Source organism: Tribolium castaneum, chromosome 4 (assembly GCF_031307605.1).
Source record: "Tribolium castaneum strain GA2 chromosome 4, icTriCast1.1, whole genome shotgun sequence".
NCBI lineage: Eukaryota > Metazoa > Arthropoda > Insecta > Coleoptera > Tenebrionidae > Tribolium > Tribolium castaneum.
This window is the reverse complement of record NC_087397.1, coordinates 6,083,218-6,109,019: the sequence shown is the minus strand read 5'-3', so window position 1 is coordinate 6,109,019 and position 25,802 is coordinate 6,083,218. Positions and strand designations below refer to the sequence as shown.

Genomic DNA, 25,802 nt, shown 5'->3' with positions numbered 1-25,802 from the left:
AATTGGAAAATAAATTATGTAATATCACTCACATAATATCGTGATTCAGAGAAAAACTACAGAAGCAACTATGGGGGAACAGCCGTTTTGGTACACATGATATTGTGATGATGTCCCACATATCAAATTTCATGTGAAACAATAAGCTACTGCAAAAAAATTACGTATAACATGATCTGAATCACAGAATTGAACCCATTGTCAATGCGATTGATTTAGTCTTGTCCAGACTAGAATTTAGCTCGCTTACGGAGCACGTTTATAGGCAAAAAGCCAAACTCGTGGAACGTCCAACATTGACAAAGGTTTTAATAAAACACGTCAGTCTAAACAATGCCATTTATGACACCAAACATGCTAAACACACAACGAAATTCGATAAAAAAGATGACAATGTCTTTATAGTCTGGATTTTGTGAAAAACACTTGGTTCCGCGAACGCTGATTGCTTAATCAGCTGGTCACCCTTTGTCCTCCGACGGCAATACAATCGAGACCGATTTTCGAGGACCGCTCCGGGACACTCGGTCGAAATTTGACTCTACGAGCTTCTCTTCGTCGGGGACTTGGACTAGATTCGGACTTCCTAATCTGCAACCAGAAAAAACAGCGATGAGAGGCCAAAGTAAACACAGTAATTGATGCGTTTGTCGAAAGATCGGCCATTTAGCGCGCGTAACTGCCACAAAAAAATTTTCTTGCTGTTTTTGTGTGTACAACATTAGGGCAAAGCTAAAGTTATGTCGGGGCGCAATTTCGCCCTTAAATAATAGCCAGAAGGGTCCCTTTGAGGAGCCCTTTCGCCTATTGGGGCATTAATGACGTGTAAATGCGTCATTTACCTCTCAAACGCTGAAGGGGGCGGCGTGGGCGTCCGCGATAAAGGGAAACTAGCCACTTCTCGGCCGGCTGCCAACGATCGAATCGACCCAAAGGGTTGATCTGGCGATAACTGTGCCGTCACCGGGACTAGGCCACTGAAAACGAACACACAATTAGTACAAGTGACGTCTTTCGTGAATAAAACACCAGAGTTATTGTCGACAGGTGGACATTCTCTGAGGGGGTGTAATACGTCGATTGTCCCCGAGCGACTCGGCAGAGGACACGACTTTTTATTTCATAAATAAATAAAAACATTTCCACTAGCGGATGCAAGTGCACTTAGGATATTCACCTCAATTTTATTAGCATACAATAGTTAAGTGCAGCGCCAGATGGGAATCATGAATGCACGTGAAGCTAATTTAATTAAACTGCTTGAAGGGTTTCCACAAACACGTGGAACCTGTGACGGCTCAATCTGATGTGACGGTAAATTCGTTACTTATTAAAGTTTCGATCAGAAATAGACCTCGGTGCTATTTTTGGACCAGGTGAACGCTCCTAACATTTAATAAAAAGTTGATTATTTTTAGAAATAATAGTCGCGACGTGACCCAGAAATTATCAATTGATACTTTTGTAAATATTTGCTCTTTCGGAAACATTTGTCACCGTATTCGGGCAAAATAACGTCATATATCTTTACAAATTGGACAAATACAAAAATAGAAATAAATTCGATGTAACTGTGGGTGGCGAAAGACACAAGGGTAAAAAATGAAAATAAATGCGAGCCATATTTTTCTTTGAAATTGTTTTGGTCGTAAAGTGAACTGTTTATACTGATTACGAAATGGTGCGGAATGATAAAATATGGACGAAAAACAGGTATTAACCTGCCTGTTGCTCGATTTTGCATAAAAATGCACATTAAAACACACTGAATAGCCCAGTTTTTTAGAGTAGTGCCAATGAACACAAAAACGATAATCGATTGAAAATATTATGAATTAATATTTTGACATGGTTTCTGTTGCTGCAATAATATTAAGTAACTCACTTGTAATACAAAACTTGGTGTAATGAACCTTTACTTTTTCTTAGACACTTTTTTGTGGAATTCAGTCAAGTTTAATAGCTTTTCTAATAAAACTTTAAAGACCGAGATGATTTAATTACAAAGTCAATGACAAAATAAATCATTTGCTCAGCAAATCGAGCTTACTTAAATTTTTAAATTAGTTAAAAAAATGTCAAGCAGACGGCTTGTTTTAGTATTTGGGAAATTTTCTACGCATAAATATTATATTTTAAGGTTTGTTTTTCACAATCGAATCGTAAATGCAATGAGTAACAAAGCTGTTATCAATGCTGATGGAAATAAACATAAAACTCGAAAAAACAACCGATTTATGTAAAACTTCACACTTCTTTCAATCGTAACTCGGAATATCCTCTGCATAATTCATTACTTCCGCCTGTATGCAAGGCTATTGACATTTAATCTTTTTATCGCAGTTTTCCAAATCAATAACTCACCCGACTGATCCTGAATTAACGAGGAAAGGTAACGGCGTGGGGCACTGACTATGGGGCGAACTCGCCAGAGAACTCCTCGTGCTCGAGACCTGACTGTGGGGGCACTGAGGAGGGCCCACAGCGATAGCACCTGGACCTCTTTTTCGAGGCCAACACATTAAACACGTATTGCCACCTTTTTCAATAGCGGCTGAAAAAAATAACTGATTAGTGGTGGCATGTCTGGGATTGCATGCGGATATTTCAACAGCCGAAATTTATTACAACAATATTGCTATCTTGAGGCTAAACTTTGGCCATAAAACATAACGTGACGAGGGTTATATTAACCGGTACCTGGCTGTACCAAATGAAAAAACATCAGCGTTATCATTTAAAAATCATCAATTATTCCGTGTTGTGATAATAGAATGTCCCCAGACAATCCTAATTACGTCGCGCAAATGAAAATTATTGATTTTTTTCGGGTAGCGCGTCCGTAAATAGAATTTTCACTAATAGTATTCCCCGGTTTAATTAAGTGTTTGGTGGAAGTTCCAATTTATGTAATGAGGCCCCTCAATGACATTTTATAGAATAAACACTGCGCGCATTTAATGAAAAAATAGCGCTCTATTACGATTTTTCCACGGTTCACTTCGTGTGACAACACTCACCTATTGTTCTTGAGCTAGTTACGGGACTTAGGGGGTAGAAATCTCCATGGAGGGGGCAGTGAAAGCCGATGGTTTGTTCCCGTCTTCGGGCTCTTCGAGTCAAAACACATAAAACGAAACCAGCGGCTAACATAAGCACACCCACGACGATACAAGCTGGTCCTAAGATGCGGGAATTACCCGTAAATGCGATACGGGCTGCATAATGGTCCGGCTCTTCGTCCTCACCTGGACCACGATAAGACGCAGCTGGAAAAAATGGATATTTATTTAGACTTATTACGTTATTGTTACAAAATTTCCGAGACAAGGTTAATTGTTATAAAAATTTGAGTCGTTCGATCCTTTTGTTTTCCTAAGCTTGTGCACACAACGGATTAGAGAAAAAAAATTAATTAGAGGAAATCGTCACGCATTCGTAATTTGCACGGAAACAAGTCTGCCTTACGAAAGAAATTCTTAATTTAAAATTGAATTACCCGCTCGTTATTTATGCAAAATAATCAATTACGGTATGACGTAGAGCGAATAACAACTTTTATCGCTCGTTAATGATTTATTGACAATATTTATTTTACCAATGCATAAAAACAGAATTGGTCCTTAATTTAATAGCCATGTCGCAAAAAATTCCTAATTACAATAAATCGAAGGTAAATACAGTTTTCCACAAGTCGAATTAATTAAACCAAATATTAGCACACTTGTGCAAACAGTACGAAATAAAAAAGAGGTGTTTTGTGCATACCGGTCAAAACACAGCCAACCAGCAGGAATAAGAATCCAAAAATGGGTAAAATAATCTGGCAATTGGCAGCCACGACGACTCCGGCCACCATAAGACCCCCCTCGATTTTCTCCACCCGGAGGCGGGAAATTGGCGCCGGGCACCGCAACTTGCCGCCCTCCAGCGTCTTGGCCGCGTATGAGTCTTCGTTAGGCCTGAAAAAAAGCAAAATTAAATTTGACTCAGTCGGGAAATTCTTCCGAGTCAAAGCATTTTCCGCTTAAACTAAAAATAAATATTGTCCAGTTATTTTCGCACGACTCTGACTCAGGCACGGGTCATGTACCCAGCCAATAAATCTCATTAAGGGTAGAATAAAACCAATTAGACCGAGTTAATTAAAGTAACTCAATACTCATTACGCCTTTGTTATTGCTTCTATTCATCATAGGCGACCTTAAAACCGTTACGTGCTCTCGGGTTTTTCAAACAAAGAACTATACAATTTGAAAATGGAAAGTACGGATCGAGGCCAATTAAAAAGCCGATTTTTTACTTTCTCCGAAGAATACACACGAATTTTGATCAATGCCGAAATTTAAATTCGACTTGCTTTCACTTTTAATTAAAAAATAAAATAAGGACAGCTATTCTGGCCAAGCAAATCGTAAACTTGGCTGCTTTGTGGCGACCAACAGCCAAGCGCGTGTTCAAAGGGCTCGAATTTTTGCAGTCTGTTTTAATTCAACGCGCAAATGTGTTCCTACAACCGTAATAAGTTCGTTGAACTGTCAGATATTAAACTATAACAATAGTCCAATTCCCATCTGACAGTAAATCGTTCCAGCCAACAAAGGCTCGAAAATTAATTATAAAGCTGTAAAAGTCGCATTGTATTCGCTTAATGCTACCATTTTGCAAAAGGTTCTTATTTATTTTTGGATACTACAGTGTACTATTTAAAAAAACAAACACGACATAATAGTGGCATAAAAATAACACGTATACAAATGTTAAGACAAACAAATAACGAAATTTAAGACCCAAAACAGTCTTTAGGTCGGTCTTTTAGTAATGCGATACTGTGAGAATTTATGAGCCGACGTGAATTTATGTAAAATCTATATTTAATTATTATTTGTAATAAGAATAATTTTGGATTTATATAAAATTATTACGTAGGTTGCGGCTAGTGGGTGTCCTGAATCAATATATTCATAATAAAAATTTCCAAATTAAGTCAGAAAAAATGCCTACCTACTAAAAATTGCACGTGCTTTCAAATTGATTTTTTTAATTTGTTATTCCTATTAAAATTATTTATTTTTAACATTGCTTTTTTAAACTCGTGTTATAATGATTGTAAAAAAGAAGCAATGAACCACTTTTTTATTTCAGTTTCAAAGTTCCATTTGTAAAATATTGCTTTTTGCTCATTAATAATAAAACATTAAGGTGTTTTAATGGTCCCGTATTCATAGAATTCGCTTATTTGTCATTTTTTGTGGTTAAAAAACCGTTTGCTTGTGTACGTCTTTATCTAAATATGTATTGCTTTATGTTTAATGACAGTGGCGTGTGTTATTTATTTCTTACAGAGGTTGGCAGCGTCCAGAGTTTCAGGCGAAATGTCAGGCATCTATGGCACTAGATTAGCTATTTCCACGTGTCATATTTAGTCTAGTCTTTTCTTATGGTATTGCCAACAGTTTACTGTTTTTTCATTTATCTAAAAGTTTAAAACTACTCTAGTATTTTTTATCTGTGTAAAGACCCTTCACTTTTTCACTTTTTGGAAAAATGAGACGACTTTCTTGGATAAAACTGGTTTTAAATTCCAAATGACAATTTCTAATTTTCTTCCTTTCAGCTTCACTGGCCAAGACCTGATCGTATTACCATGGCACACAACAAATGATACATGTCGATAATTACAGTAGAACATTTGTTTTTTCTTTCAGTGTACCGTTACTGTAATAACTCTCTAAAAATTTTGAAATCCCGCACGACATTGAATATCTGTTCACCTTAAACGTGTCGTATTTTTAGTTTGTTTTCTATTCCTGTGACAAATTTACAATTTGCTTAGTACTTATCAGATGCTTTAATTACAAAAACACGCACTAAATTTGATAAATAATTCATAATTTCTCTGTACAGAAATATTACAATTAAAATCCAAGGACATTCATGTTGCCCACAAAACGTTCATAATTTGAAATTATGATACACACTAGTTGTTGACAAACAGGAAGAGTCAATTAAATAAATTCGGTGTCAGATGAAAAAACTGCAATGAAAGTTTGAGTAGAAACTCAGCATCTGGCGAGAAAGTCCCAGCAGGGTGCCCTAGTCAGAAAACGGGCAGTTTACGGCCGGAAACGGGCCTGGTGTGGGTCCTATTTGGTGGAAAATGGTTCTGAAAGAGGTGAACAACCATCGAAACCGCTTGAATTCGCAGGTAAGCAACCGGTTGAATCGGTCGTTAACCGCCATAAAAAGTAGAACGGCAGGCAATGTGAAGGCCTCGAAGATGCGAATTTAGGAAAAATCTCGTGTGGGCTTGGCATGCACAGACAAAGACACTGATACCTACATTCTGACATACCATGCTGGCTTAACTGTACAAGCTCCCAGATGGCCGATCGAAACTTTGCTTTTTTCACACTTGGACATAAACGTCATAGTTTAACACGACAGGACACAGATCACTGAATGGTGGCGAGTGACGGACAAAGGGCAATCATCGTCATTCATTACCGTAACAAAGAGATATGATCCATAGTGTGAGAGCGAGGCTTCTGACCGGCTGCACGCGAACGACTGACTCCGCAGGAAACTCGCTACGCGCTTCGAGCGCTGCAGGAACTGGAGCTTTGTTTCAGCAGGACGGATAATTTTAGCAGGAGGTGCACGAATTGATAACAGACTGATAAATATCGAGATTTGGACGATTTCGAATCGAGCTTAAATTGTGACTCAGGAAATAAGTGGATGATGAATTTTGCAGGAATTGAAAATGCCTATCAAACTTTGTTATGAGTGGAACGATGACACAAGTTGCAGGTGTTTGGAATTGAATACTGCTTCACTAGAATATGCTATGCTATCTGGAAATGACGTGTGTAATATTGCCACTATTGTACTATCGATCAAATAAATTGAATAGTCTGGAATAGGTATAAAAAGGAGTTATTTAAAACCAGTATTTGCTTGTTTAACATTTTATTTATTTTTATATTTATGTTTTCACAGTGTCTCGATTCAAAAAACTACTTACAAAAATGTGTTAAGAATTTTAAAGTTTCGGAGATTTTTGTCTTTTAGACAATTGAAATAGGAGAAAAATATTTTTAAAAAGCGATCATGATTAATTGTTTTTGAAAGTTGAAATGGTTTTAGCATAATTTTTATAACATTTTTTATTTTGATAATGCAATAGAAATTGAAAATGTGAAATATTAATAAAAAATTCAAAGCAAGTTTTATGTTTTTTTTTGCTAGTACGACCACTCCATATTTTTATCCATAAAGATCTTAGTTATCAAAAAATTATCAATTTTGCAAAATTTCTTTCTAAAACGGCAAAAAATTCGCTCGTTTATGTGAGAACCCAGGTAAAAAACCTAGTAGGTAAGTACCTAATTATTATTCAAATATACTTATTTTTGCCTTTTTCAAACGCTTAGGCACCTTTTTACGCAAAGCTTATTTCTCTCACAAAACAGAAACAGACCGAGAAATTATCTATGAAATTCGAAATTACCTTACTTATAGCTAATGTTTTCGAGCATCTCCAGCAAAAAATTCACTTAGTTCGTATTATTTAAAAAAAAAACAAAAATAGAAATTTAAAAGATAAGATTTATCTTATTTTTGAGCTAAAAACACTCATTTTATGAAATTACCCTCCAATAAAGCGAAAAATTTCCTGTTACGGAGTTACAGAACTCGAATTGACTTTGAATCGGAGTTAAAAAAATAAGGTTTTTGGCATTAATTTTGAATATCTTACGTGTTCAAATTATTTTTTTATGTTTGTGAAACCGGTCCTTTACAAAATTCATTCATTCGACTTGTAGAAATTGCGTTATTTTCAAGCTAGACAACTGCTTGTAATGTAACAAAATGAAGTGGCCAAAAAATGAGCATGAATCAAATTTTAGAACAGGTAAGAATGCCAACAAGGCCAGGTTCTAAAAATAAGAACGGTGACGTTTCCAAAGCAATTGCTAGACAAATATTTGTTTATCCAGGATTGAAGAAGAGTTCCAGAATGCATTTTTAAAATATCGTCGTGAGTCACGACTGATTTCATTTTTGAAACTTCATTAGTTTGAGTAAATAGATAAAATGCGACCTCGCTCGAATAAGTGATCAAAGTCCTTATTATTCCCGACATTTTGGCATGTTAAACGTATCTATGAATACCTCACTTATTACTAACAACCAGTGACGAAAAAAGGAAACATTTAAATGTTAAAAGACGTCATACTCCTGAAATGTTAAGGAAGTCTCGCCAAATTAATAAACCACCAATTAAATAAAATTTATTGCCAATTAATTAATACAGTCCATACATGCCGTCCAAGTAATACTGATTCTCTGAAAAAATGATTTTCAAAATTGATTTATCGCAAAACCGCTTTACCTTCAGAAATTTCTGAAAGCTTGTCGCAGAGTCCGTGCGATGATAAACACACAAAGAACTTGGTTCATGTCAGTAACGGCCGACAAAATCCCCAATTTAGCAACGGTCATGTTTCTGGTGCATCTTGTGAAAATTGCCATGGCCGAACTGTCGTCAACTTCGAACTGAATTATGATTACATCGGAACTGGCCGGTAATGATGCAAGACACTTATATAAACCTATGGATTTGGGCCAAGAATTTTTTGATTGTCACCTTCATCAATGACTTTTTCGACACCCATCATACGACAAAAATAAACTCTTATAAATGATAAAACCCCAACTATCTCTGAGGAGGTGGCAGCAAACTGTGGAGGCGGCCGATCAATGATTATTTCCTCAAATGTCTCGAGTTTATTTCTTGCAGTAATTAAAACTTCGGCGGGAATAAACCAAGAAAGATTGTTGGCAATACTTCACATTTATTTTTGGCCCTTGGCCTTGGAAGTGATGAAGGCTTAATTGCATAACACAATAATACTGATTACCCCCCAGATCGAATATTCCAGTTCTGCTAATACCGAAATGATATAGCTTGAAAAATACCGATAATAGCGATGCAACAACATTATATGCCCTTCAATTGACGAGATAAAATTACAGTTTAGAAAGGTTGAACTGGTTGTAATTTTCTACAATTATTGTTTCCATTCCGCCTAATTTGAGCTCACGACTGCAATAATGACAATTTCATTTTCCAACGATAAAATAGGGTCCAGACTAAAAAAATATTTTTGCTGCCTGGGCATTAAAATATTTTACGATGATCACTGATGTGTGATTACAGATTTCATTTTATAAATCAGAAAACAAAAAATATTTGCTTTGGAGAATATTAGTCACAAGATTAAAGTTCGAGGGTTGTCGTTATGCAACGAGCGTATGCGAGTTAAGCGTTTTCGTACGAGCGTTATACAATTTTTTTTGTTGGATTTAAAACAAGTTGCTATAGAAAGCGTGTTTTAAAATAGTGTTTATAATCTAGGATAAGAAGGCTGAAAATGTTACCAACAAAAAAATACTTGCCACTCAAATGCCACTGTTGACTGACTGAAAGATTTAAATTTTCAACACACATTTGTAGATTGCTGCACACAGAAATAGTGCTTTATTATCTTATATCTAAGTAATTATTTACTTTAATAGTAACATTTATAATTTATAGAGTGGAAACTAGTACTTTATTGATTTACTTAAGCAAATACATGTAATTTACTGTTCTTTACACAAACGAACAGATAACTGCGTCATAGAATTACTGTCAAGACAGTAAACTAAATAAATCCGATAATCCTCAAAAAGGTACGGAAAGACGTCACCTGGCGAAATTTTATCTAATAACTTGACTGTGTCCCAAAAAATGAGAAACTTCGGCTAGGTCCATATGTCATCAAATTTTCAAAAACAAGTTTTTCCCCTAAGGGTTTCGAATATTTTGTGTTTTTATTGGATATTTTTTACGCATTATCGACTTACTAATAATATCAATAAAAAATAAATGTCAATATTAATTAAAGTGCAAGCGTGCGACATAAAACAAGTGTTTTATTTTTTTATAAGAAAAAACACTTAAAAAGCGCCGTAAAAACAAAATTAACAATTTTAGGTCAATGAATGCCGGTTTATTTTTATTTACTACAAGTGTGTACAAGTGCCGTTAAACGGTAGTCGGTTGTTAACAGCAAAGACAATACCGACAAGTCGTGTGTCATTTTTCCAAGTACTTGACAAAAAGCAACAATCTTTGACGCTGTTTCCAGGCCAAGTCCAATTTAGTGGAGAAATTCCGTTTAATTATTTATAATTACGTGAAATCCAGACGGATGAATTTAATATGAGTCTAATCAATTCTAATTCATTATTAACATTTAAACGTGTCGTATTTTGGGTCAACGTTGCCTAAATTAGGCCTTAGAGAGTATGGCGTCCCGAGTTGGGCCACGCTGTATATGCCCAAGTTCCAGGTGTTTTTTTTTCGCTACTTACATCGAAATAAAGATGTGATAGCCCCCAGGTCGCTTTGGTGATCCACCAAAGTCAGATAATATTGTTCTTGGAGGTCAACGACACAGGCACTGATGTACTTTGTCAACACTGATTATCTGATGATTATTTATCGGTTGTATGTCCAAAGACGTCAACACCATCTTCAGCGGTCGTTTCCGGTCGTCCGGAAATAGTTATCGCGTTTTTGGCTGTGTTACGAACACACTTTGAGTGAATTAAACGATTTGCTGAGAATGACAGACATGTCTATCCTCGCCTCTCGGCCCCAGCTGCACTGCTGGACGTTCTTGTGGAGCTCGTCGTCGGCATGAAAGCGAACCGCTTGCTACATCTGTTGGGCGCTGGGGATGTTACCCCCTTATCGATCCCCGGCAGGCCTGGCACGCGTTCAACGGGTTTCAGAGCCAATGGAATAAATCAATACGGGCTCAAGGATGAGCTCTTGAGATTCATCCTTATTCTTGTAAATAAAAAAAAAAGTAAAGCATAAAGCTCATGCCTATTTATTTGATCCTTTATTGGCCCATAAAAAATCCCTTGAAAAAAAATGGTACAGATCGGGGATCGAACCTCAAACTTTTGAGTTGATTGTTCCGGATGCAAAACTTGATGATTTATTTGTGACTGTTTTAGAGCTTAAAGTGTTTGTAAACTAATATATTTGATGATAAGTGATAAATAACCAGATAATTATCTTGAAAATAATAATGTTTTTATTTGAAATAGAGATTGTAAATACAGTAACAACTACTGTGATATTTACAGCAACAAACTTGTAAAAATATAGGTATCACACTGGTCTGTAGTACTTAATCGTTCTTTTTATCCTGGACGAGTAGTGGTTCTGCCTCCAGCGCCTCCTTTCCTGGCTTCGCCTCCTTGTCCTGTTCCTCCTTCTCCTTCAGATCCTCGTTCTGCAGGTATTTGGGTAACCAAAAACAAGCACAAACAAGTTTGATCAAGACCCAGGCGGCACAAGCCAAGCCCAAATAAGAACAAGACGAAAAAACCATTTTCCAGACATCAACGGACACTTTTTGAGTACGCATTTTGGTCGAATGGAGCTCATAAAATGAACATAACAACACAATCACAACAATCCAAAATCAATAAAATCAAAAAGACAGTTTGATGAACCCAAGTATTCACGACCTCATCAATTACATTCTTGGCTACGCTCGTGTTTATTTTAAAAGTGGTACAAGGATATTTACCATTAGTCCGTCTTTCTTCAGTTCTTCCATGATCTCTTCTAGGTTTTCGCCGTAGCTGATGCTGTTTTCGCGCTGGCGACGCTCGATTTCTTCTTGCATTCGCCGCAAACCGTCTTCGATTACGTGAAGATTGTTTTGCAATTGCCTCCTGCCGGTCATGAAACGGCTCACGAACCATAAACAGGCGAAGACGCAAATTGATAACCACAAGCTTACACCCATTTTGAATTTTTTTTGGGAACTTTCTTCCCCATTATCGGACATTATAACTGGGTTCAATTGCAGTCGTAATACTTGGAATGACGAGAATAATTGCCGGCATGGCAAGAGGGACACGTAGAGGAGAATAAGTCGATACTGGTTTAAAATTTATTATGGGAATGTATCGACTGGAGGGAAAACTGGAGCAATAATAAAATTATTAGATCATGAAAAAATCGACCAAAACTATAAACGATGTGTCGACTCATCCCATTTTTTTGAAGTATTTTTTTCAGGAAATAGAACTTAGTAGACTGACTCACTGTTTTTCTAATTTGGTTCAGATTTGTATCTTCTAGAAATAGAATATGTCCCGTAAGATGGAATAAAATGTACTATGTGGAAATTAGAAAAAATTGGAATAGCCAAAACTTGTAGAACCTTTCTGTTTTTTTTTCTGCATCAAAGGTGCTTTCAACAAAAGTTTTAGAATTAAATTTTGAAGATTCACTCTCTTATTTACTATCTGTAGCCAAATGTTCTTCTGATTTAAAGACTTGTGTTCTCAGAAGTAGAATTAGGACAATTTGCAAATCTCTCTTGGTTTTGTTAAAGTACTAAATTTTTTTACCAAAAATTTAAAAAACAGAACGAGGAGACATTCTGAATTTATTGACAATTATTTTTAATTTTATTGGTTCAAGTTAGTATTTTTAAGAAGTAGTAGAAGATGTCACACAAGTTATAACGAAATTTAGGTACTTAGTAAAAACAAAAATTTTGAGGAATAAAATTTCCATTTTGACAGATTTTTTTATTATAAATTTGATTATCTAAGAAATCACATAATGGTGTGAACGGATTGAAAGTGAGATTATTGTAATTTTTTAAGCAGTTTTTAGAAAAGATGACGAGGTTATTTTCTTAATTTTTTCATTGGTATTTAAAATTTTAAAAATAAAAAAATATTTATTAAATTAATAAAACCGCCTTTGAAGACTAACACCTCTCCAACAAATTTTCTCTTTACTTCATAAAAAAAAAACAGAAGGAAATGAAAAAAGGGCAAGTGCAAATAAAACCATGGAAATAAAACATCGAATAAAACAAAAATAATTTATTTAAGAGTATTTCGTACAGCCTCAGTTTTAACAAAGCTACAATAGAAATATAAATACTGTTTTTAGAGTACATAAATAGATTGCACATAAATAAAAAATAACAAACAAAAAATTAAGGTACATTTTGCAAACAATCACGTATCTGAAGCCAGGTCTGGAGGCCCTGAAAGCACAATTAGTAAAAACAAGACATAATGGTTAGTTACCTTTTTGGCAGTTTTTAATTGCAAGAACGCGTAACTCGTTAACGTTTCTTGCAAATCAACGACTTTTTGTTTCTGAAATCGTTCAATATCATCTAAGGCCTTTGTGGAAAAATCACTGAAAAAAAAGTTATGACCCGAAACAATTATTGGACTAAAAATTACTTTAAATTAGTTTTTGAGACGTTGACAGCTGCTGCCCCTTCCTGTATCTGCTGGTCCAACAAATTGACTTTGAGTTCCCTGACTTCGTCTGTATCCACAGCCCCAAAAAGCCTCGACATGAGGCTAGTTTTGCCCTGCTGGGCTTTATTTCTCTCCACATTTTTGCTAGCGACGTTGTCTTCCGCGCTCTCGAGTTGTAGTTGGTGGTACTCGTAGTTTTTGCACACGTTTTGTAGCGAATTTGCGAAAAATAAGTACTCTTTCAATTGGTCCACTAGCAGTTCCTCGTCTTCAAGCCCCGCATCAATGCTTGAAGCCAAAGAATCGAGATAATGGCCTGTTTTTTGCAAGGCATCGCCCATGTCCTTTTCAACGGCGCTCCATTCGCTGAAAACTCGGCCGTAGTTGGCGTGGAGCTTGTGCACGTTGTATTGTTTTTCAGCGACGCGGGAACGCGCCTTAAGCAAGTTGTTTAAGTTGTTTTGGAAAACGTGACTGTAGTCTTTGATTGATTCGAATCTAGGGTCGGTGTTTCGGAGCCTCATTGAGAGGTTTAAGGCTTTGAGTTTGTTTTCCATCAGCTGCAAGTAACCGTTGCTCTTGTAAGTCTCCCTCCAGTCATCCTCATGCTGCAAAAACTCAATAAAGTGTTTATCCCAGCTCAGAACCGGGTGTGAGGCGACTCTTAAAAGAAAATTTTCGAGGCCGGCCCTTCGCCGGTCGACGAAATTCGGGTCGAAAGTGTCACTTGAGATTTTTTGCCACCCAAACATGACTCTCTTCTCGGGTAAAGGGGGCAAAATTATGTACGGGTAGGTGACCTCCAGATAGCCCCGCAGTTGCTCGAATTCTGTATAACGCCGCCATACGGTTGTTAATTTAGGAAATTTGTTTTGGAATTCACTGTCTGTTAATCTGTAACAAAAAATGAGTAAAAAAATTGGGGTGCCTCAAGTCACTGACTTGGTCTCAATTAAATAAACTGTGTAAAATTCGCGTAGATTAAGCGTTCCGTTGGCGCGTTTTTCAGACTCTGCCACCGAAATTTCCAGGTGATTGAGAATCGTGTCCTGGAAAAAAAATCAAGAGGTTAGGTTTCACGTTCGTGTTTTTACCTCTTTGGGGTGCTTATTTTTGTCGGTGTGTTTTTTGGGTGTGGGGCTTTCATCCTCCATTTCACTTCCGCAGAGAAATTTAAAAGAAATGAGTTTTTTCTACGGTACGGTTGTCAAATTTGACAGGTCAGCCAGCATCTAGGTTAACTGTCAGTGTCATGTAAAAAAACACAATTATGTCCTTGTTTTGATGTGAAACGAAGTCACATGTTTAAGTTAATTAAATCTTTGATAGTGGTTTATATTTATGTGAGAAATCAGTGATAAGAAGCGAGTTGAGTAAGACGATTACAGAAAACTGTAACGATAACGTTGACCTCGTGTTATCAATCAATGTCGTTTCTGTCAAATGCTAACCCTGGTGCAGAGTTTTTGTGGGTTTATTCTAAATCAGGCTGTTAAAAAAATTAATTAAACATTAGGGACGTTTTTTTGTTAAACAATTTGTGATAATTTTTTATGAGATTTTTGTGTTTTGGGAATGGACACATTTTTAGCTAAAGCCTATTGCCAAGAGGTGGGTAAGTCTTGTTTTTTAAGTAACATTTAATTATTACATGATTTCTCCCAACTACCACGAAGAATTAGCTCAATTTCGTTAAAAAAAACATAAAATTAAATAATCCGCACGTGTGATTTTTTTCCATGGGTGTTATAGTATCCAAAATTATTTTACAAAAAGGGGGCTCTCGGGTCAATTATTGCCAAAACTTCCTTTGTGACCTTTTAATTATTCAAAAATTGATCATCATCGTGTCAAGTGCCACTCGAAAACCACTTTTCCTTTTCCAATATCTCAAGAATGAAAGATAAGAGATTTATCAGAAAATGGTTCAGAAAACATTTAAAATTGTACGTCATTTATTACAAAACAAAATATTACGCGCGTTTATTTCATAATTTAATTTGTATGTTGGTTAAAGGTTCAAGGCAATTTTTCAGTAATTGGAAAATTGAGAAAAAAATTAATTGGATGAGAAGCCCTAAAGTCTTGTTGTAAATTAATTCGGACCACCATGTCGTTTTACTTTACATAATTGGAATTTCTTCTTTAGGAATGTAATCATTTCACTCGCCAACAACAAAAAACCAAAGTCTTAATTAGGGTTGTTTATTTATTTCTCTTTTAACAATTTGGTGTATGTACCTATTCATGAATCACGCTATTTTTTCGTGATCATAAATCAGTTTGTTGATAATCTTGATAACTTGGCAAATGTTTTTATCAGCCCGATTGTATCAATAACATTTGTGATGATTTGATGAATGGGCGGATTAATCATTTGAGTGCAACAAAAAGTAAACAATGAAACAACAAAAAAAGTTTTTTGCGGATCATTCGACAAGCTATTAATACAAGACAATAAATACAACAGATGAGAAATGAATTTGTTGTTATTTATGTTTGTGAAAATAGTAATTTTATGATTATGACTATTCAGAAAAAAATCAAATTTAGTGAAAGCTGGGTGCACCACAATTGACTCACCCTGTATGTGGATAAAACTTTGTGTGCTATACAGGTTGTACCAGTAAATGTAAAACAATTGAAAAAATCTAGTTAACGTGTTTAAAATGGATTGTTATTTCGATATTAATAGGAATAGTTAAATGATTATGTCAAGCCGCGCAAATTGAGTTAGCATTTGTCATTCATTACCTCCATACCGGTCTCGCTTTTTTTGCACCATCTTTACATAACAGTGGTATAAAGTTCTACCTGCGCAATTGTTTATTTAACCACTTTATGCCTCTGACATAATAGCAACAAACCGATAAACTTGCACAAAATCGCTCGCGAACCATTCGGTTGCTTAGCGCACTAAAAATAAATCACCCAGTTTCGAGTCTTATTTACCGAATTTTTACAATGTCCGTCAATTTTTGCACGGTGGTTTTAACGTTCGTTTGCGTGTACACAATGTCCGAAGTGAAAATAAAAATAACGGACAAGTTAGTAGACATGTTGATCCATTCTCTCACTTCCACCTTCTAACTATTTATAAACTTTGTGTTGTGACGTTGAATATTTTCCAACTTTGCGACCTCTTACCCTCCGAGTGCCCTCAAAAGTGAAAATCGTGCGCGGAAATGGCACAGATTTCCCAAACCGGGCTGTTTCTAGAGGTCAGTTGCGAAGGTTCGGACTTTTGATTATCCTTGAAACGAGTCGAAGGTGCGGTTTTTTTTCAACTCGTGCTTTTGCAGGGTGGTGGGTACTTGCGAAGAGCCAATCCGCAGCATTTACACGATATTTTCAACAAGTATGCGTCGCAAGAAAAGAACGGGGAGAGATTTATGACCCCGGAGGATTTCATTATTAAATATCTCGGCTTGTTCGAACCGGAAAATTTTAATGCTCATTCGGTGCGTCTTCTCGCCGGAATTGTCGACACGAGCAAGGATGGACTCATTTCCTACTCGGAGTTCCAAGCTTTTGAAGGACTCTTGTGCTTCCCGGACGCGCTCTATAAAACGGCATTTCAATTGTTCGACACTAATGGAAATGGAATGGTTAGTTTTCGTAAGTAGTGTAGCGTCCACGTTAGCGTGGCGTCTCTTCAGGACAAGTTGTAGAGGAATTCGTTGAGGTGATGAAGAAAACTGAGCTCCATGAACGCATCCCTTTCAACATGGATTCGCCCTTTATCCAGCTGTACTTCGGGCGCGATAAGAAACGCCTAGTGCCCTACAGCGAGTTCAGTCAGTTTCTGCACGATTTCCACGAAGAGTACGCAATTGAAGGCTTCCGAAGGGCTGATAAGACGGGCAGTGGGTTCATTTCGGTGCTGGATTTTCAGTTCATCATGACCAATATCAAAAGCCATTTGCTCACTAAGCAAGTACAATCTCACCTGATCGAGGTTATTATTTACTCAGTTTTACGATTTTTTACTCTTGTATTGAATAAAAGCAATGAAGATTTGTCTGTTTTGTTTTTGCGTAAATCAGACGGCTCAAGGGGCAACCAGTGGTCGAAGGGTCAGCTTTCCCTATTTCATTGCATTTAATTCGTTGTTAAACAACATGGAGTTGGCAAAGCGTATTTATTTGAATGTGACAAACGGGCACAGGACGCAGGAAGTGACGAAGGAAGAGTTCATGCATTCGGCACAGGCGATGTCGCAAATGACGCCCCTCGAAGTCGATATTTTGTTTCAACTATGTGATGTACTTCACCAAACGGGGTAAATATCTAGATGGTGTAAATGCGTTTTTATTTAAGATTTAAATTGTTTGTAACAAATTGGCTTTAACAGAATTGTAAGTACTTAAATTTAGTTGCTGTGAGATGGATATTTAGTTAAAAAAACATATTGTCTTATCTGTGCTGCTGTGGAAAGTAGACAGTTAAATAGCGAAGAGAACCAAGTATGGGACGGGTTCGTGTCTCATGTTTCACAAAGCGACAAACTCAAGATGCTCATTTTTGGCATTTTTTTAGGCGGATCGTTTATAATGACCTTAATGCCATCGCACCGGAACAATATTATAAACAAATCACGAACCGGCTCGCCGAAATACACGCCGTCTCTGTAAGTATAACTACAAAAAATTGCACCAAATCTATTCTCTTGTGATTCAAGAGTCCCGAAGATCGAGGAGTTTTTATACAAGTCTTGGAAAGCATGTACAGGTTTACGCTAGGCTCAGTGGCAGGAGGTAAGTAAGGAACTGAAGAAATCGTTTTCTCCATTTTATCAAATTTTAAACGATTCTGATTGAAAGTCTTCAAAATTACAGACGCAAAAATAGCTTGATTGCAGTTTTATTTTCTCATGTATACAGGGGTGCTTTAAAAGTCTCATACGTTTTTTATACATTTTTTAATTTGTTTTCCTTAGCAACGGTATCGATTGTTGCTCTTTTGTTTCCTAGAATGTCGAATTTAATTTAATGTGGTATTTACAAGTTTTTTAATTGTTTTGCACATTATAAGACATTAATTGTTTACTTTATTCAACAGGTATTTGTTTAATGTTGCAAGAGCAGGATCAGGAGCAAAAAAAAATTAAAAAGGCTAAACAATTTTGTCATTGCAACTTTTATGTCATTTATCAGCACCCGAGAGATTGTACGGTATTTTTAAATCACCGTGTATTATAGACTTTAAAGAGATTTTGATAAATGATAGTATTTCCTTCAGATGTAAAATGCAAAGGTGCTAATTAAACGATTTCTTGTTATTTAATTGACACGCTCTGAATAAATTTAATGAATTTTTGAATGGAGTTTAAATAAAACAAGATAACAGTATAAAATAAATATTTGTCACGAAAAATCCTTTGATCATAAGACTGAATCTCAAATAATTTTTTATTTTATTTCAACGTCGTCGGTGTAGCGCACTCACATTTTAATTACAAGTTGATAAAACACATTTTGTACCATTTTTAACCAAACTCAACAATACCTATAATCATGCGCTGAATAATAGTTATTTATTGTATAAGTGTTTCCACGCGAGAATGTTTAAACACGAAGGCGTCAGCCCGAGTGTTTAATTTTCTTAATAAGTGGATAAAATGCAAGTAAACGAGTGCAATACAACGCTTTATCCACAATCACCACATTAACAAAATGGAATTAATCGAAGTTAAATTAAAAATATTCCTGGCAAACTTTGTCTGGTAGTCATAATTACTAGTTGTTATGGTCACTTTATATGCTTCATAAGTGTGGATAAAACGCCAATTATAATGTGATTTTTTACGATGTATGTTTTAATTGTTAACAATTTGTTAACAATAAGCGCAAGTTTACCGCACCAATTGTAATATTAATTACTTTAAAATCTCCTTAACACAATTCTTATTAAATAATATGTAATAAGTGATAACTGATTAGTGACCACGTTGTCCGATGTTTGTAAAAAAATTATGCAGATATTCGTTTTAAAATAGTTGGTGTTAAGAAGTTGGCCACGGAAATTAAATCTTATTAATTTGTGACTACAATGGAATAATTGGTAATTGATAAAATCGGAGGCTGCAATAGTTTTGCCTAATCTAGGGCCGTAACCACATACTTAAGTAAAGATAACAAACACAAAACAAACTAACCAGTGGTAATTAAAGACACTGTTTTTGCTTTTTTTTTAAAACTAAACATAAAACAAACAAACCAATTACAGACAAATTCTTATTAACTTCCATAGTACATTAATTAAAAACTGGTTGTTTTCTTTTTAAATAAGAGCGCAATTTCGCGTCTAGGATTTTAAGAACACGCTTTGCTACTTTGCTTAATTTAGCCATATAATTTTTAGCGGTTGGCGCTACTGCCGTTTACCCCATCGACTTGGTAAAAACCCGTATGCAGAACCAGCGAACGGGCTCATTCATTGGCGAATTAATGTACAGAAATAGTATCGATTGTTTCAAGAAAGTGATACGCCATGAGGGCGTTTTTGGTCTCTATCGTGGTCTCGTACCACAATTAATGGGCGTAGCGCCCGAAAAAGCCATCAAACTGACGGTTTGAACTCGCCACAAACTCTTCACCCTAATAAAATAATAAATGACTTGTAGGTGAACGATTTCGTGCGGGATAAATTCTACGACAAAAACGGCAACATCTCGGGGATTGGGGAGGTGATCTCGGGGGCAGCGGTAATTTTTCGAAAAATGATTAAAAAGTAGTTAAAATAATGGTTTCAAGGCCGGAGCTTCGCAAGTAATTTTCACAAATCCGCTGGAAATCGTCAAAATCCGGTTGCAAGTCGCCGGCGAAATCGCCGGCGGTTCGAAGGTCAGGGCGTGGCACGTGGTCAAAGAGTTGGGGCTTTTTGGGCTCTACAAGGGCGCGAAGGCCTGTCTGCTGCGGGATATCCCCTTCAGTGCGATTTACTTCCCGACTTACGCTCACACGAAGGCGAAATTCGCCGACGAGACCGGTTATAACCACCCTTTGTCCTTGCTAGCGGCTGGGGCTATCGCCGGTGTGCCGGCTGCCGGGCTGGTGACCCCAGCCGACGTCATCAAGACCCGGCTCCAGGTGGTGGCAAGGGCCGGGCAGACCACCTACAACGGGGTGTTTGACGCCGCCAGGAAGATCTACGTCGAGGAAGGGTTTAGGGCCTTTTGGAAGGGCGCCATTGGTGAGTTGAGGCGAGGCGAAGCCGAGTTGTGACCTGGTTTTTCAGCGAGAGTGTGTCGGTCGTCCCCGCAGTTTGGTGTGACGCTGGTGACTTACGAGGTTTTGCAAAGAATGTTATATATTGATTTCGGCGGAACGTGAGTTGGTTTGACGATTTTGGGTGGTTTAATTGGTGTTGGTTTGTAGGAGACCCGCTGGGTCCGAATTGAAGGTCACGGCGTTGGGTGGGGACGCCCCCAAGTTGCAGAAGCCGGACCATGTCGGGGGTTACTCAGTCTCCATACCAGTCTTCTCAGGAATTGAAACTAAGTTTGGTCTTTGCCTGCCAAAGTTTAGTGTACAAAGGGCAGCCTAATTTTTTAGTACTGTTTTTCGAAAATGTTTAGCTTCGATCACTGGCTGCCACGTTTTCGAATTTTACTCTGTACATAGATGAGATTGTTATACAAAAAGTATGCTTTATTCCTTTTTAAGTTACAAATGAGGCAATAAATTTATAATTGCGTTGTTTCTCAGACTTGGATTGCTTTCGGAAAGGAAGTGATGGCACCAAATGCATAACAAAGTTTTTTATTTTTTAATATTTTATTCCTACCTTGTTCTTACTTCAGATTTTATTAAAACACTCTTTAAGATTCTATTTAATAAAGTATACACAATAACTGCTTTTTTTATTTTCCATTACCTAAAACCCTAAACTGTGGTTAAATAAAATATTACATACATCTGATGGTTTTCTAGCGAAATCAGAATTAAGGTAAGTTGCTACTAACTACAGTATGGAATGGCGTGTAAGTAATTCCGAGCAACTTTTAAGAGAATTTTAAAAAGAATCATATTTTTTAAACAATTTTTACAAATCTTGTATGTTGAGAGCTTTAAAAAATTCAAGTTATTATTCATTTTGTACCAAAAAAAAAAAAAAAAAAATAATTATCGTAGTAAACGGCGGATTCTATTCAAATGTGTTTACTTTTGTGGGCGAATTGCAGTAATAATTTTCCAAGATAAGACGATCATAAAATTAGTCTTCTGTGTACGAGGTATTATTTATATTTTATGAAAAGAAACATCAATTATTTTTAACAGGAATTACATAAATGGTGATAATTTTGACTAGATGCACGAATTTTTGTGCTCTCGAAAAGAAAATGTCCATGATTTTGTTTGTTGTTAAAAAAACTGTTCTAATTAGTAAACAATTCGCTAATAGATAAATTAAAAACATAATTATAATTTTGATAGTGTTTATAAGTGAAATTAATAACAAAATGCTTACTAATCAGTACAATTCTGTTGCCCGAATGGAGTTGATTAAACCGCCTTTGACCAGGTCACGATCTTGAACTCGAAGAATTCTAAGTTACGAGTATTCTTGTTGAAAAGCAGCTCTCAGCTAGTCCAGATTTACGCATTTCTTGGTCGATACTCGAGCCTTTATCATATTCAGAATAGAGAAATCCAAGGTAGATTATTGAAGCAAAAGTCGGGTCTTAAAACATCAAGTGCCGACATTTTTTGCAATCATTCCTAACTTATGTTAGAATAGAAATGATTTGATACCGAGACTTGTTAGAACGTGAATGTTCATATACATTATATTTTTTCCTAATATTTTTAGATCTGGGCCGCGTAAAAATAGCTATTTGAATTGTACTTTTTAAAGTAATTCCTAAATTGTGGTTTGGTATTGCATTCTTTTATGGACCAAACAGAAACTTTAGTTTGTGTAATTGACCGTGGCCGCTGATTGCGTTGAACGCTACAAGTTTTAAGACAATTTATCCGTTTTAGTGCAACTGTTATTTACGAGTATTGTTATTGGATCAATTGATGGCGTATTTGTTAAGAGTCGCCCACGCCCCGATATTAAAAGACCTTAACATCTATGACGTGCAATTTTTCCGGTCCGACAATGGCAAGCACGTACAGAAATTTTTGATTGATTGTATCCCGTTGTATGGCAAAGCTTGTGAGACGTTTTTGTGGCGAAAATGGGGTCAGGTGCCCTTAATTCCTCAGTGAAATTATCGAATGACCAACATTTACTTTTTTCCAATCGAAATAAACGGTCATTTGACGACGACACATCTCATTAATTTGCTGGACGGAAGTTCCGAAAGAGCAAGCCGAGTGCTTTTCATGCACCATATGATGTAGTATCCACCCTCCGAGTGCATTCTTGTGAAAAGCATATATAATCGAGTTTACTTTACAATTGTTTCACTCAGTCTGCCGGCAAAGATTGCAAGCGAAGTGGATGGAATGTGTGTGTTTATCAGGGGAAATTGGTGTAAGTCTCAATCTCCGGCATAAGTGATTCAAATGTAAGTTAATTGCTATTCAGCGGATTAATTTCCAACATAACCGAATCAACAAGTATTTATTAACTACGTGTTCTGCCAATCCCCGAGACGGCGATATTAATAAAACGGAAAAAAGCGCTTAAGGAGATTGATTTTATACTTTGCCTTATTGAGGTAATCACTCTCCAAAAGTAATTTGATCGGAATTAGGGGAAATTTTTCAACAACTTTTTACCAAGTTTAATACGCAACATGGAAACAATTTTTTCTCTTTATTATTTTTAGAATGTCAGCCTCGCAGCCGCGCTTAATCGGCCTTGTCGTTTTACTTTTGTCGATTGTCTCCCGTGACAAGTTTATTACAACGTCGAATAAAACCGAAAACATATGGAAAAAGGCCGGGAGAGTGACAGGATTATTACTACAGAATTGTATGCAACACGACGGACCGCAGGAGCAATTCCTGCTAATCCTGCAACGATGTTTAAAGCGTAGGAGTCTGCTTGCTTTGGATAGGTCGCTAAAAGCTGACGTTATTGAGCTTGCAAGTGGCATAGAGCTCGTTAAGTATAGACAAGAGAACGACACTACGCAACTCAGGTAATTTTTCAACTGGGCTAAAATTCCCCTCTTTATTTCAATTGAGCGAAGATTTCATTTGCTTCCGCGTTTTGGTCAAAGAAATAAATCAATAATCTGGATTATCTCTCGAGAGCTCGTCTCGATTGTTATCAAATTTTATGGTTCATGAAATGTAAGAGGAAACGGCAATCTCGTCATGAGTACGATTTAATAATTTCACTATAAATCAATAATTATGACTTTTTTTGCACGGAAACACAAAATCTAATCCAAATGAAAACATTTTTATGCCCCCATTCTCTTTATTAGAGAGTAATTAAATCGTGAACAAAACATAAAACCGGGCTTTTATATTTACGATTATTGTCGATATCATGGAGCGCCTAATTCCATTAAATGCCAAATTTAGAGTAATAAAGAAAACTAAATTTTTTCCACAACTTGTGTTATCTTCCCCCAGACAATTTTCCGACTGGAAGCACGAAATGCTGAAACGTCTCACCCAGCTCCTCGACACCCACGTCCTTAAAATCCGCCTAAACGGCCAATTTATTGAAGGTGTGTATGGCCCTTGTCTTCCCTCATGACGTGAAAAAAATTCTAGCCAGGGGCAAAAAGAAGCAAAACATGTTCATGTCGTTGCTAATGTTTGGCATCGCCGCTGTTGGGCTAATTATGGTCCCTATGGGCTTCCAATTTCTCGCGGTTCTGGGCGGGAAAGCCCTGCTTTTGGCCAAGATGGCCCTCATTCTTACGGCGATTCAAGGCTTGAAGAAAATCGCCACTAGTAATCTAAATTATGGGCTTTATGCCGCCCCGCCTGAGCATCACCACGGCCATTGTAAGGACGGGTTTTGCGACGAGTTTAAGTCTTTAGAAGCCGATGACAGTGTTTTTGTTGAGGTTGATGTCGATCAATTGGCTTCGAATTTTGGGTTCTGTACGTATTTAGATTTGCAATTTGTGTGTGGAATTTCGCATTTTTCGCTCAGTTTACTCACTCTGTCAGCGTTCTTCTAAAGCGTTTTAGGGTTATTTAGTTAAGAGAACGTCGTTAATTTACAAGTTTTCAGGGCATTACGATCGACAATGGCCTTATGAAGCTGAAAGCTCGGATGTAGCACCATCGTATAGTCATTATTACAAAGTTCCAGATCAACACCCGAATTTGCTACACGCTCTTCAGCCCCGAGAGGATTCGATTAGAAACATTATGTAGATAATTTACTTTCTTATTTATGATTACATTTTTAATAAAAATATTTATCAAACCGCCTTTTTTTCTTACCAAAAAACCCCATACTGTTTTTAAAACCCAAAAACATCATTTTTCCGTTTATTATTGACGAACTTTTGTTGACGAATTAATAATTAATTTAATCACAGCTCATAAATGTGACGCTGTGGTGACATAGATCACTTTTGTAATTTATTTGTAAATTCAAATTGAGATTTGAGCGTGATATATCGTGGCGTAAAAATGGTGGATGCGCCGGGCGAAACAAATCAAATTCTTAGAACACTGTTGGTAGTCTTGTTGATCGTGGAAATTCCCATGTCGTTTTTCACCTGATTATAGATCCAAAGTTCGTAACATTTAATAAGTTTCCCGGTGGTACCAGGACTTAAGCCTAAAGGGTTTACTCTTGTGCAGGGAGTCGACTTTGTCACGTCCTAGTTATAGAAGTTGACAGGCTCCAAACAACGACACTCTCTGAGAGAGAAAATCGCGTCGAGAATAATACATTACGCGGAAATATTGCTTAATTGCTTATTTGAATCGGACGTGAGTGGGAAGAAAGAAGTTGACAATAAGCTGCCTAAGCCTTGTCTTTGCACAGGACATTGCCTTTTCATTCATTTGGTAAAAAGCGACCGAAATAAATGAAGGGTTATTTTTAGAACGCGAGTATTTGTAAAATAAATTTCGGTTGATTTCCGGGTTAGCATCAGGTATCGAATGATAATTTGTGGTGGGGTTCAATGTCAGGTTCAGCTATGTATAAAATCGTTTAGATAACGTTTATTTTTGTAATCGATATTTTTGTTTGGCCGTTAATGGAAACCCGGTGATATTTGCATGCAATTATCGCCGGTTGAGAATTTGGAACAATTGCTACAAGTTGGGGTGTTTTCTGTTCACTTCTCTCGACGTAAATTGAATAATAAATTGACTCTCGAAATATGTTAAGATGTCACTGGAGCAGTTTCTCAAACGATAAATATAAAACTTGACAGTAGATCGATTAAGTGTTGAGTATCTCAGAGAAAATTTCTTTTCGTGGTAATAATCAAAATTAATTGAATTTTATAATTCAGACGTGCGTCAAGAAATTTACCTTGAATAAAA

The 25,802-nt window shown here is 36.6% G+C and overlaps 5 protein-coding genes and 1 long non-coding RNA gene across 13 annotated transcripts; 2 read left to right on the top strand and 4 right to left on the bottom strand.

The window, feature by feature from the left end:
• Positions 1 to 325: 325 nt before the first annotated feature.
• LOC100142275 (uncharacterized) lies at positions 326 to 10,753 on the bottom strand. Of its 4 annotated transcripts, none has more exons than XM_008202816.3 (6): positions 10,426 to 10,753; positions 3,769 to 3,962; positions 3,021 to 3,269; positions 2,365 to 2,554; positions 843 to 977; positions 326 to 591 (listed from the first exon to the last, which is right to left on the bottom strand). In XM_008202816.3, coding segments are annotated over exons 1-6 (900 nt in total). In that variant the 5' UTR covers positions 10,428 to 10,753; the 3' UTR covers positions 326 to 461. The 4 variants fall into 4 exon arrangements, with proteins under 4 accessions (XP_008201038.1, XP_001811926.1, XP_008201037.1 ...); XM_001811874.4 differs by lacking the exon at positions 10,426 to 10,753 and adding an exon at positions 6,356 to 6,853; XM_008202815.3 differs by lacking the exon at positions 10,426 to 10,753 and adding an exon at positions 6,344 to 6,852.
• Positions 8,285 to 10,387, bottom strand: LOC107399257 (uncharacterized). The gene is made up of 2 exons (XR_001575911.2): positions 8,399 to 10,387; positions 8,285 to 8,352 (listed from the first exon to the last, which is right to left on the bottom strand). It is a non-coding gene; the product is annotated as an uncharacterized LOC107399257 (long non-coding RNA).
• A 383-nt stretch (positions 10,754 to 11,136) lies between the features above and the next one.
• LOC103315071 (uncharacterized) lies at positions 11,137 to 11,987 on the bottom strand. Its single transcript, XM_008202817.3, has 2 exons — positions 11,661 to 11,987; positions 11,137 to 11,360 (listed from the first exon to the last, which is right to left on the bottom strand). The coding sequence occupies exons 1-2, from the start codon at positions 11,922 to 11,924 to the stop codon at positions 11,256 to 11,258; spliced, it is 369 nt and encodes a 122-aa protein (XP_008201039.1). The 5' UTR covers positions 11,925 to 11,987; the 3' UTR covers positions 11,137 to 11,255.
• A 976-nt stretch (positions 11,988 to 12,963) lies between these two features.
• Positions 12,964 to 16,594, bottom strand: LOC658995 (sorting nexin-4). Of its 2 annotated transcripts, none has more exons than XM_015985300.2 (5): positions 16,126 to 16,594; positions 14,314 to 14,420; positions 13,351 to 14,265; positions 13,189 to 13,303; positions 12,964 to 13,145 (listed from the first exon to the last, which is right to left on the bottom strand). In XM_015985300.2, the coding sequence occupies exons 1-5, from the start codon at positions 16,129 to 16,131 to the stop codon at positions 13,095 to 13,097; spliced, it is 1,194 nt and encodes a 397-aa protein (XP_015840786.1). In that variant the 5' UTR covers positions 16,132 to 16,594; the 3' UTR covers positions 12,964 to 13,094. The 2 variants fall into 2 exon arrangements, with proteins under 2 accessions (XP_015840786.1, XP_008201041.1); XM_008202819.3 differs by lacking the exon at positions 16,126 to 16,594 and adding an exon at positions 14,466 to 14,606.
• On the top strand, positions 14,605 to 21,226 carry aralar1. Of its 2 annotated transcripts, XM_064356116.1 has the most exons (12): positions 14,605 to 14,982; positions 16,674 to 16,989; positions 17,043 to 17,329; positions 17,418 to 17,653; positions 17,810 to 17,848; positions 17,911 to 18,001; positions 18,053 to 18,128; positions 19,735 to 19,943; positions 19,997 to 20,077; positions 20,127 to 20,565; positions 20,611 to 20,701; positions 20,751 to 21,226. In XM_064356116.1, the coding sequence occupies exons 1-12, from the start codon at positions 14,947 to 14,949 to the stop codon at positions 20,917 to 20,919; spliced, it is 2,070 nt and encodes a 689-aa protein (XP_064212186.1). In that variant the 5' UTR covers positions 14,605 to 14,946; the 3' UTR covers positions 20,920 to 21,226. The 2 variants fall into 2 exon arrangements, with proteins under 2 accessions (XP_064212186.1, XP_015840782.1); XM_015985296.2 differs by lacking the exon at positions 17,810 to 17,848.
• Positions 21,227 to 21,868: 642 nt separating this feature from the next.
• On the top strand, positions 21,869 to 24,706 carry Osi23 (Osiris 23). 3 transcript variants are annotated; one of them, XM_015985454.2, is made up of 5 exons: positions 21,869 to 22,030; positions 23,156 to 23,470; positions 23,913 to 24,010; positions 24,057 to 24,392; positions 24,526 to 24,706. In XM_015985454.2, exons 2-5 carry the CDS (start codon positions 23,157 to 23,159, stop codon positions 24,669 to 24,671), a joined length of 894 nt encoding a protein of 297 aa, XP_015840940.1. In that variant the 5' UTR covers positions 21,869 to 22,030; position 23,156; the 3' UTR covers positions 24,672 to 24,706. The 3 variants fall into 3 exon arrangements, with proteins under 3 accessions (XP_015840940.1, XP_064212301.1, XP_064212300.1); XM_064356231.1 differs by lacking the exon at positions 21,869 to 22,030 and adding an exon at positions 22,037 to 22,891 and having other exon boundaries at positions 24,057 to 24,293; XM_064356230.1 differs by lacking the exon at positions 21,869 to 22,030 and adding an exon at positions 22,037 to 22,891.
• The last annotated feature ends 1,096 nt before the right edge of the window (positions 24,707 to 25,802 follow it).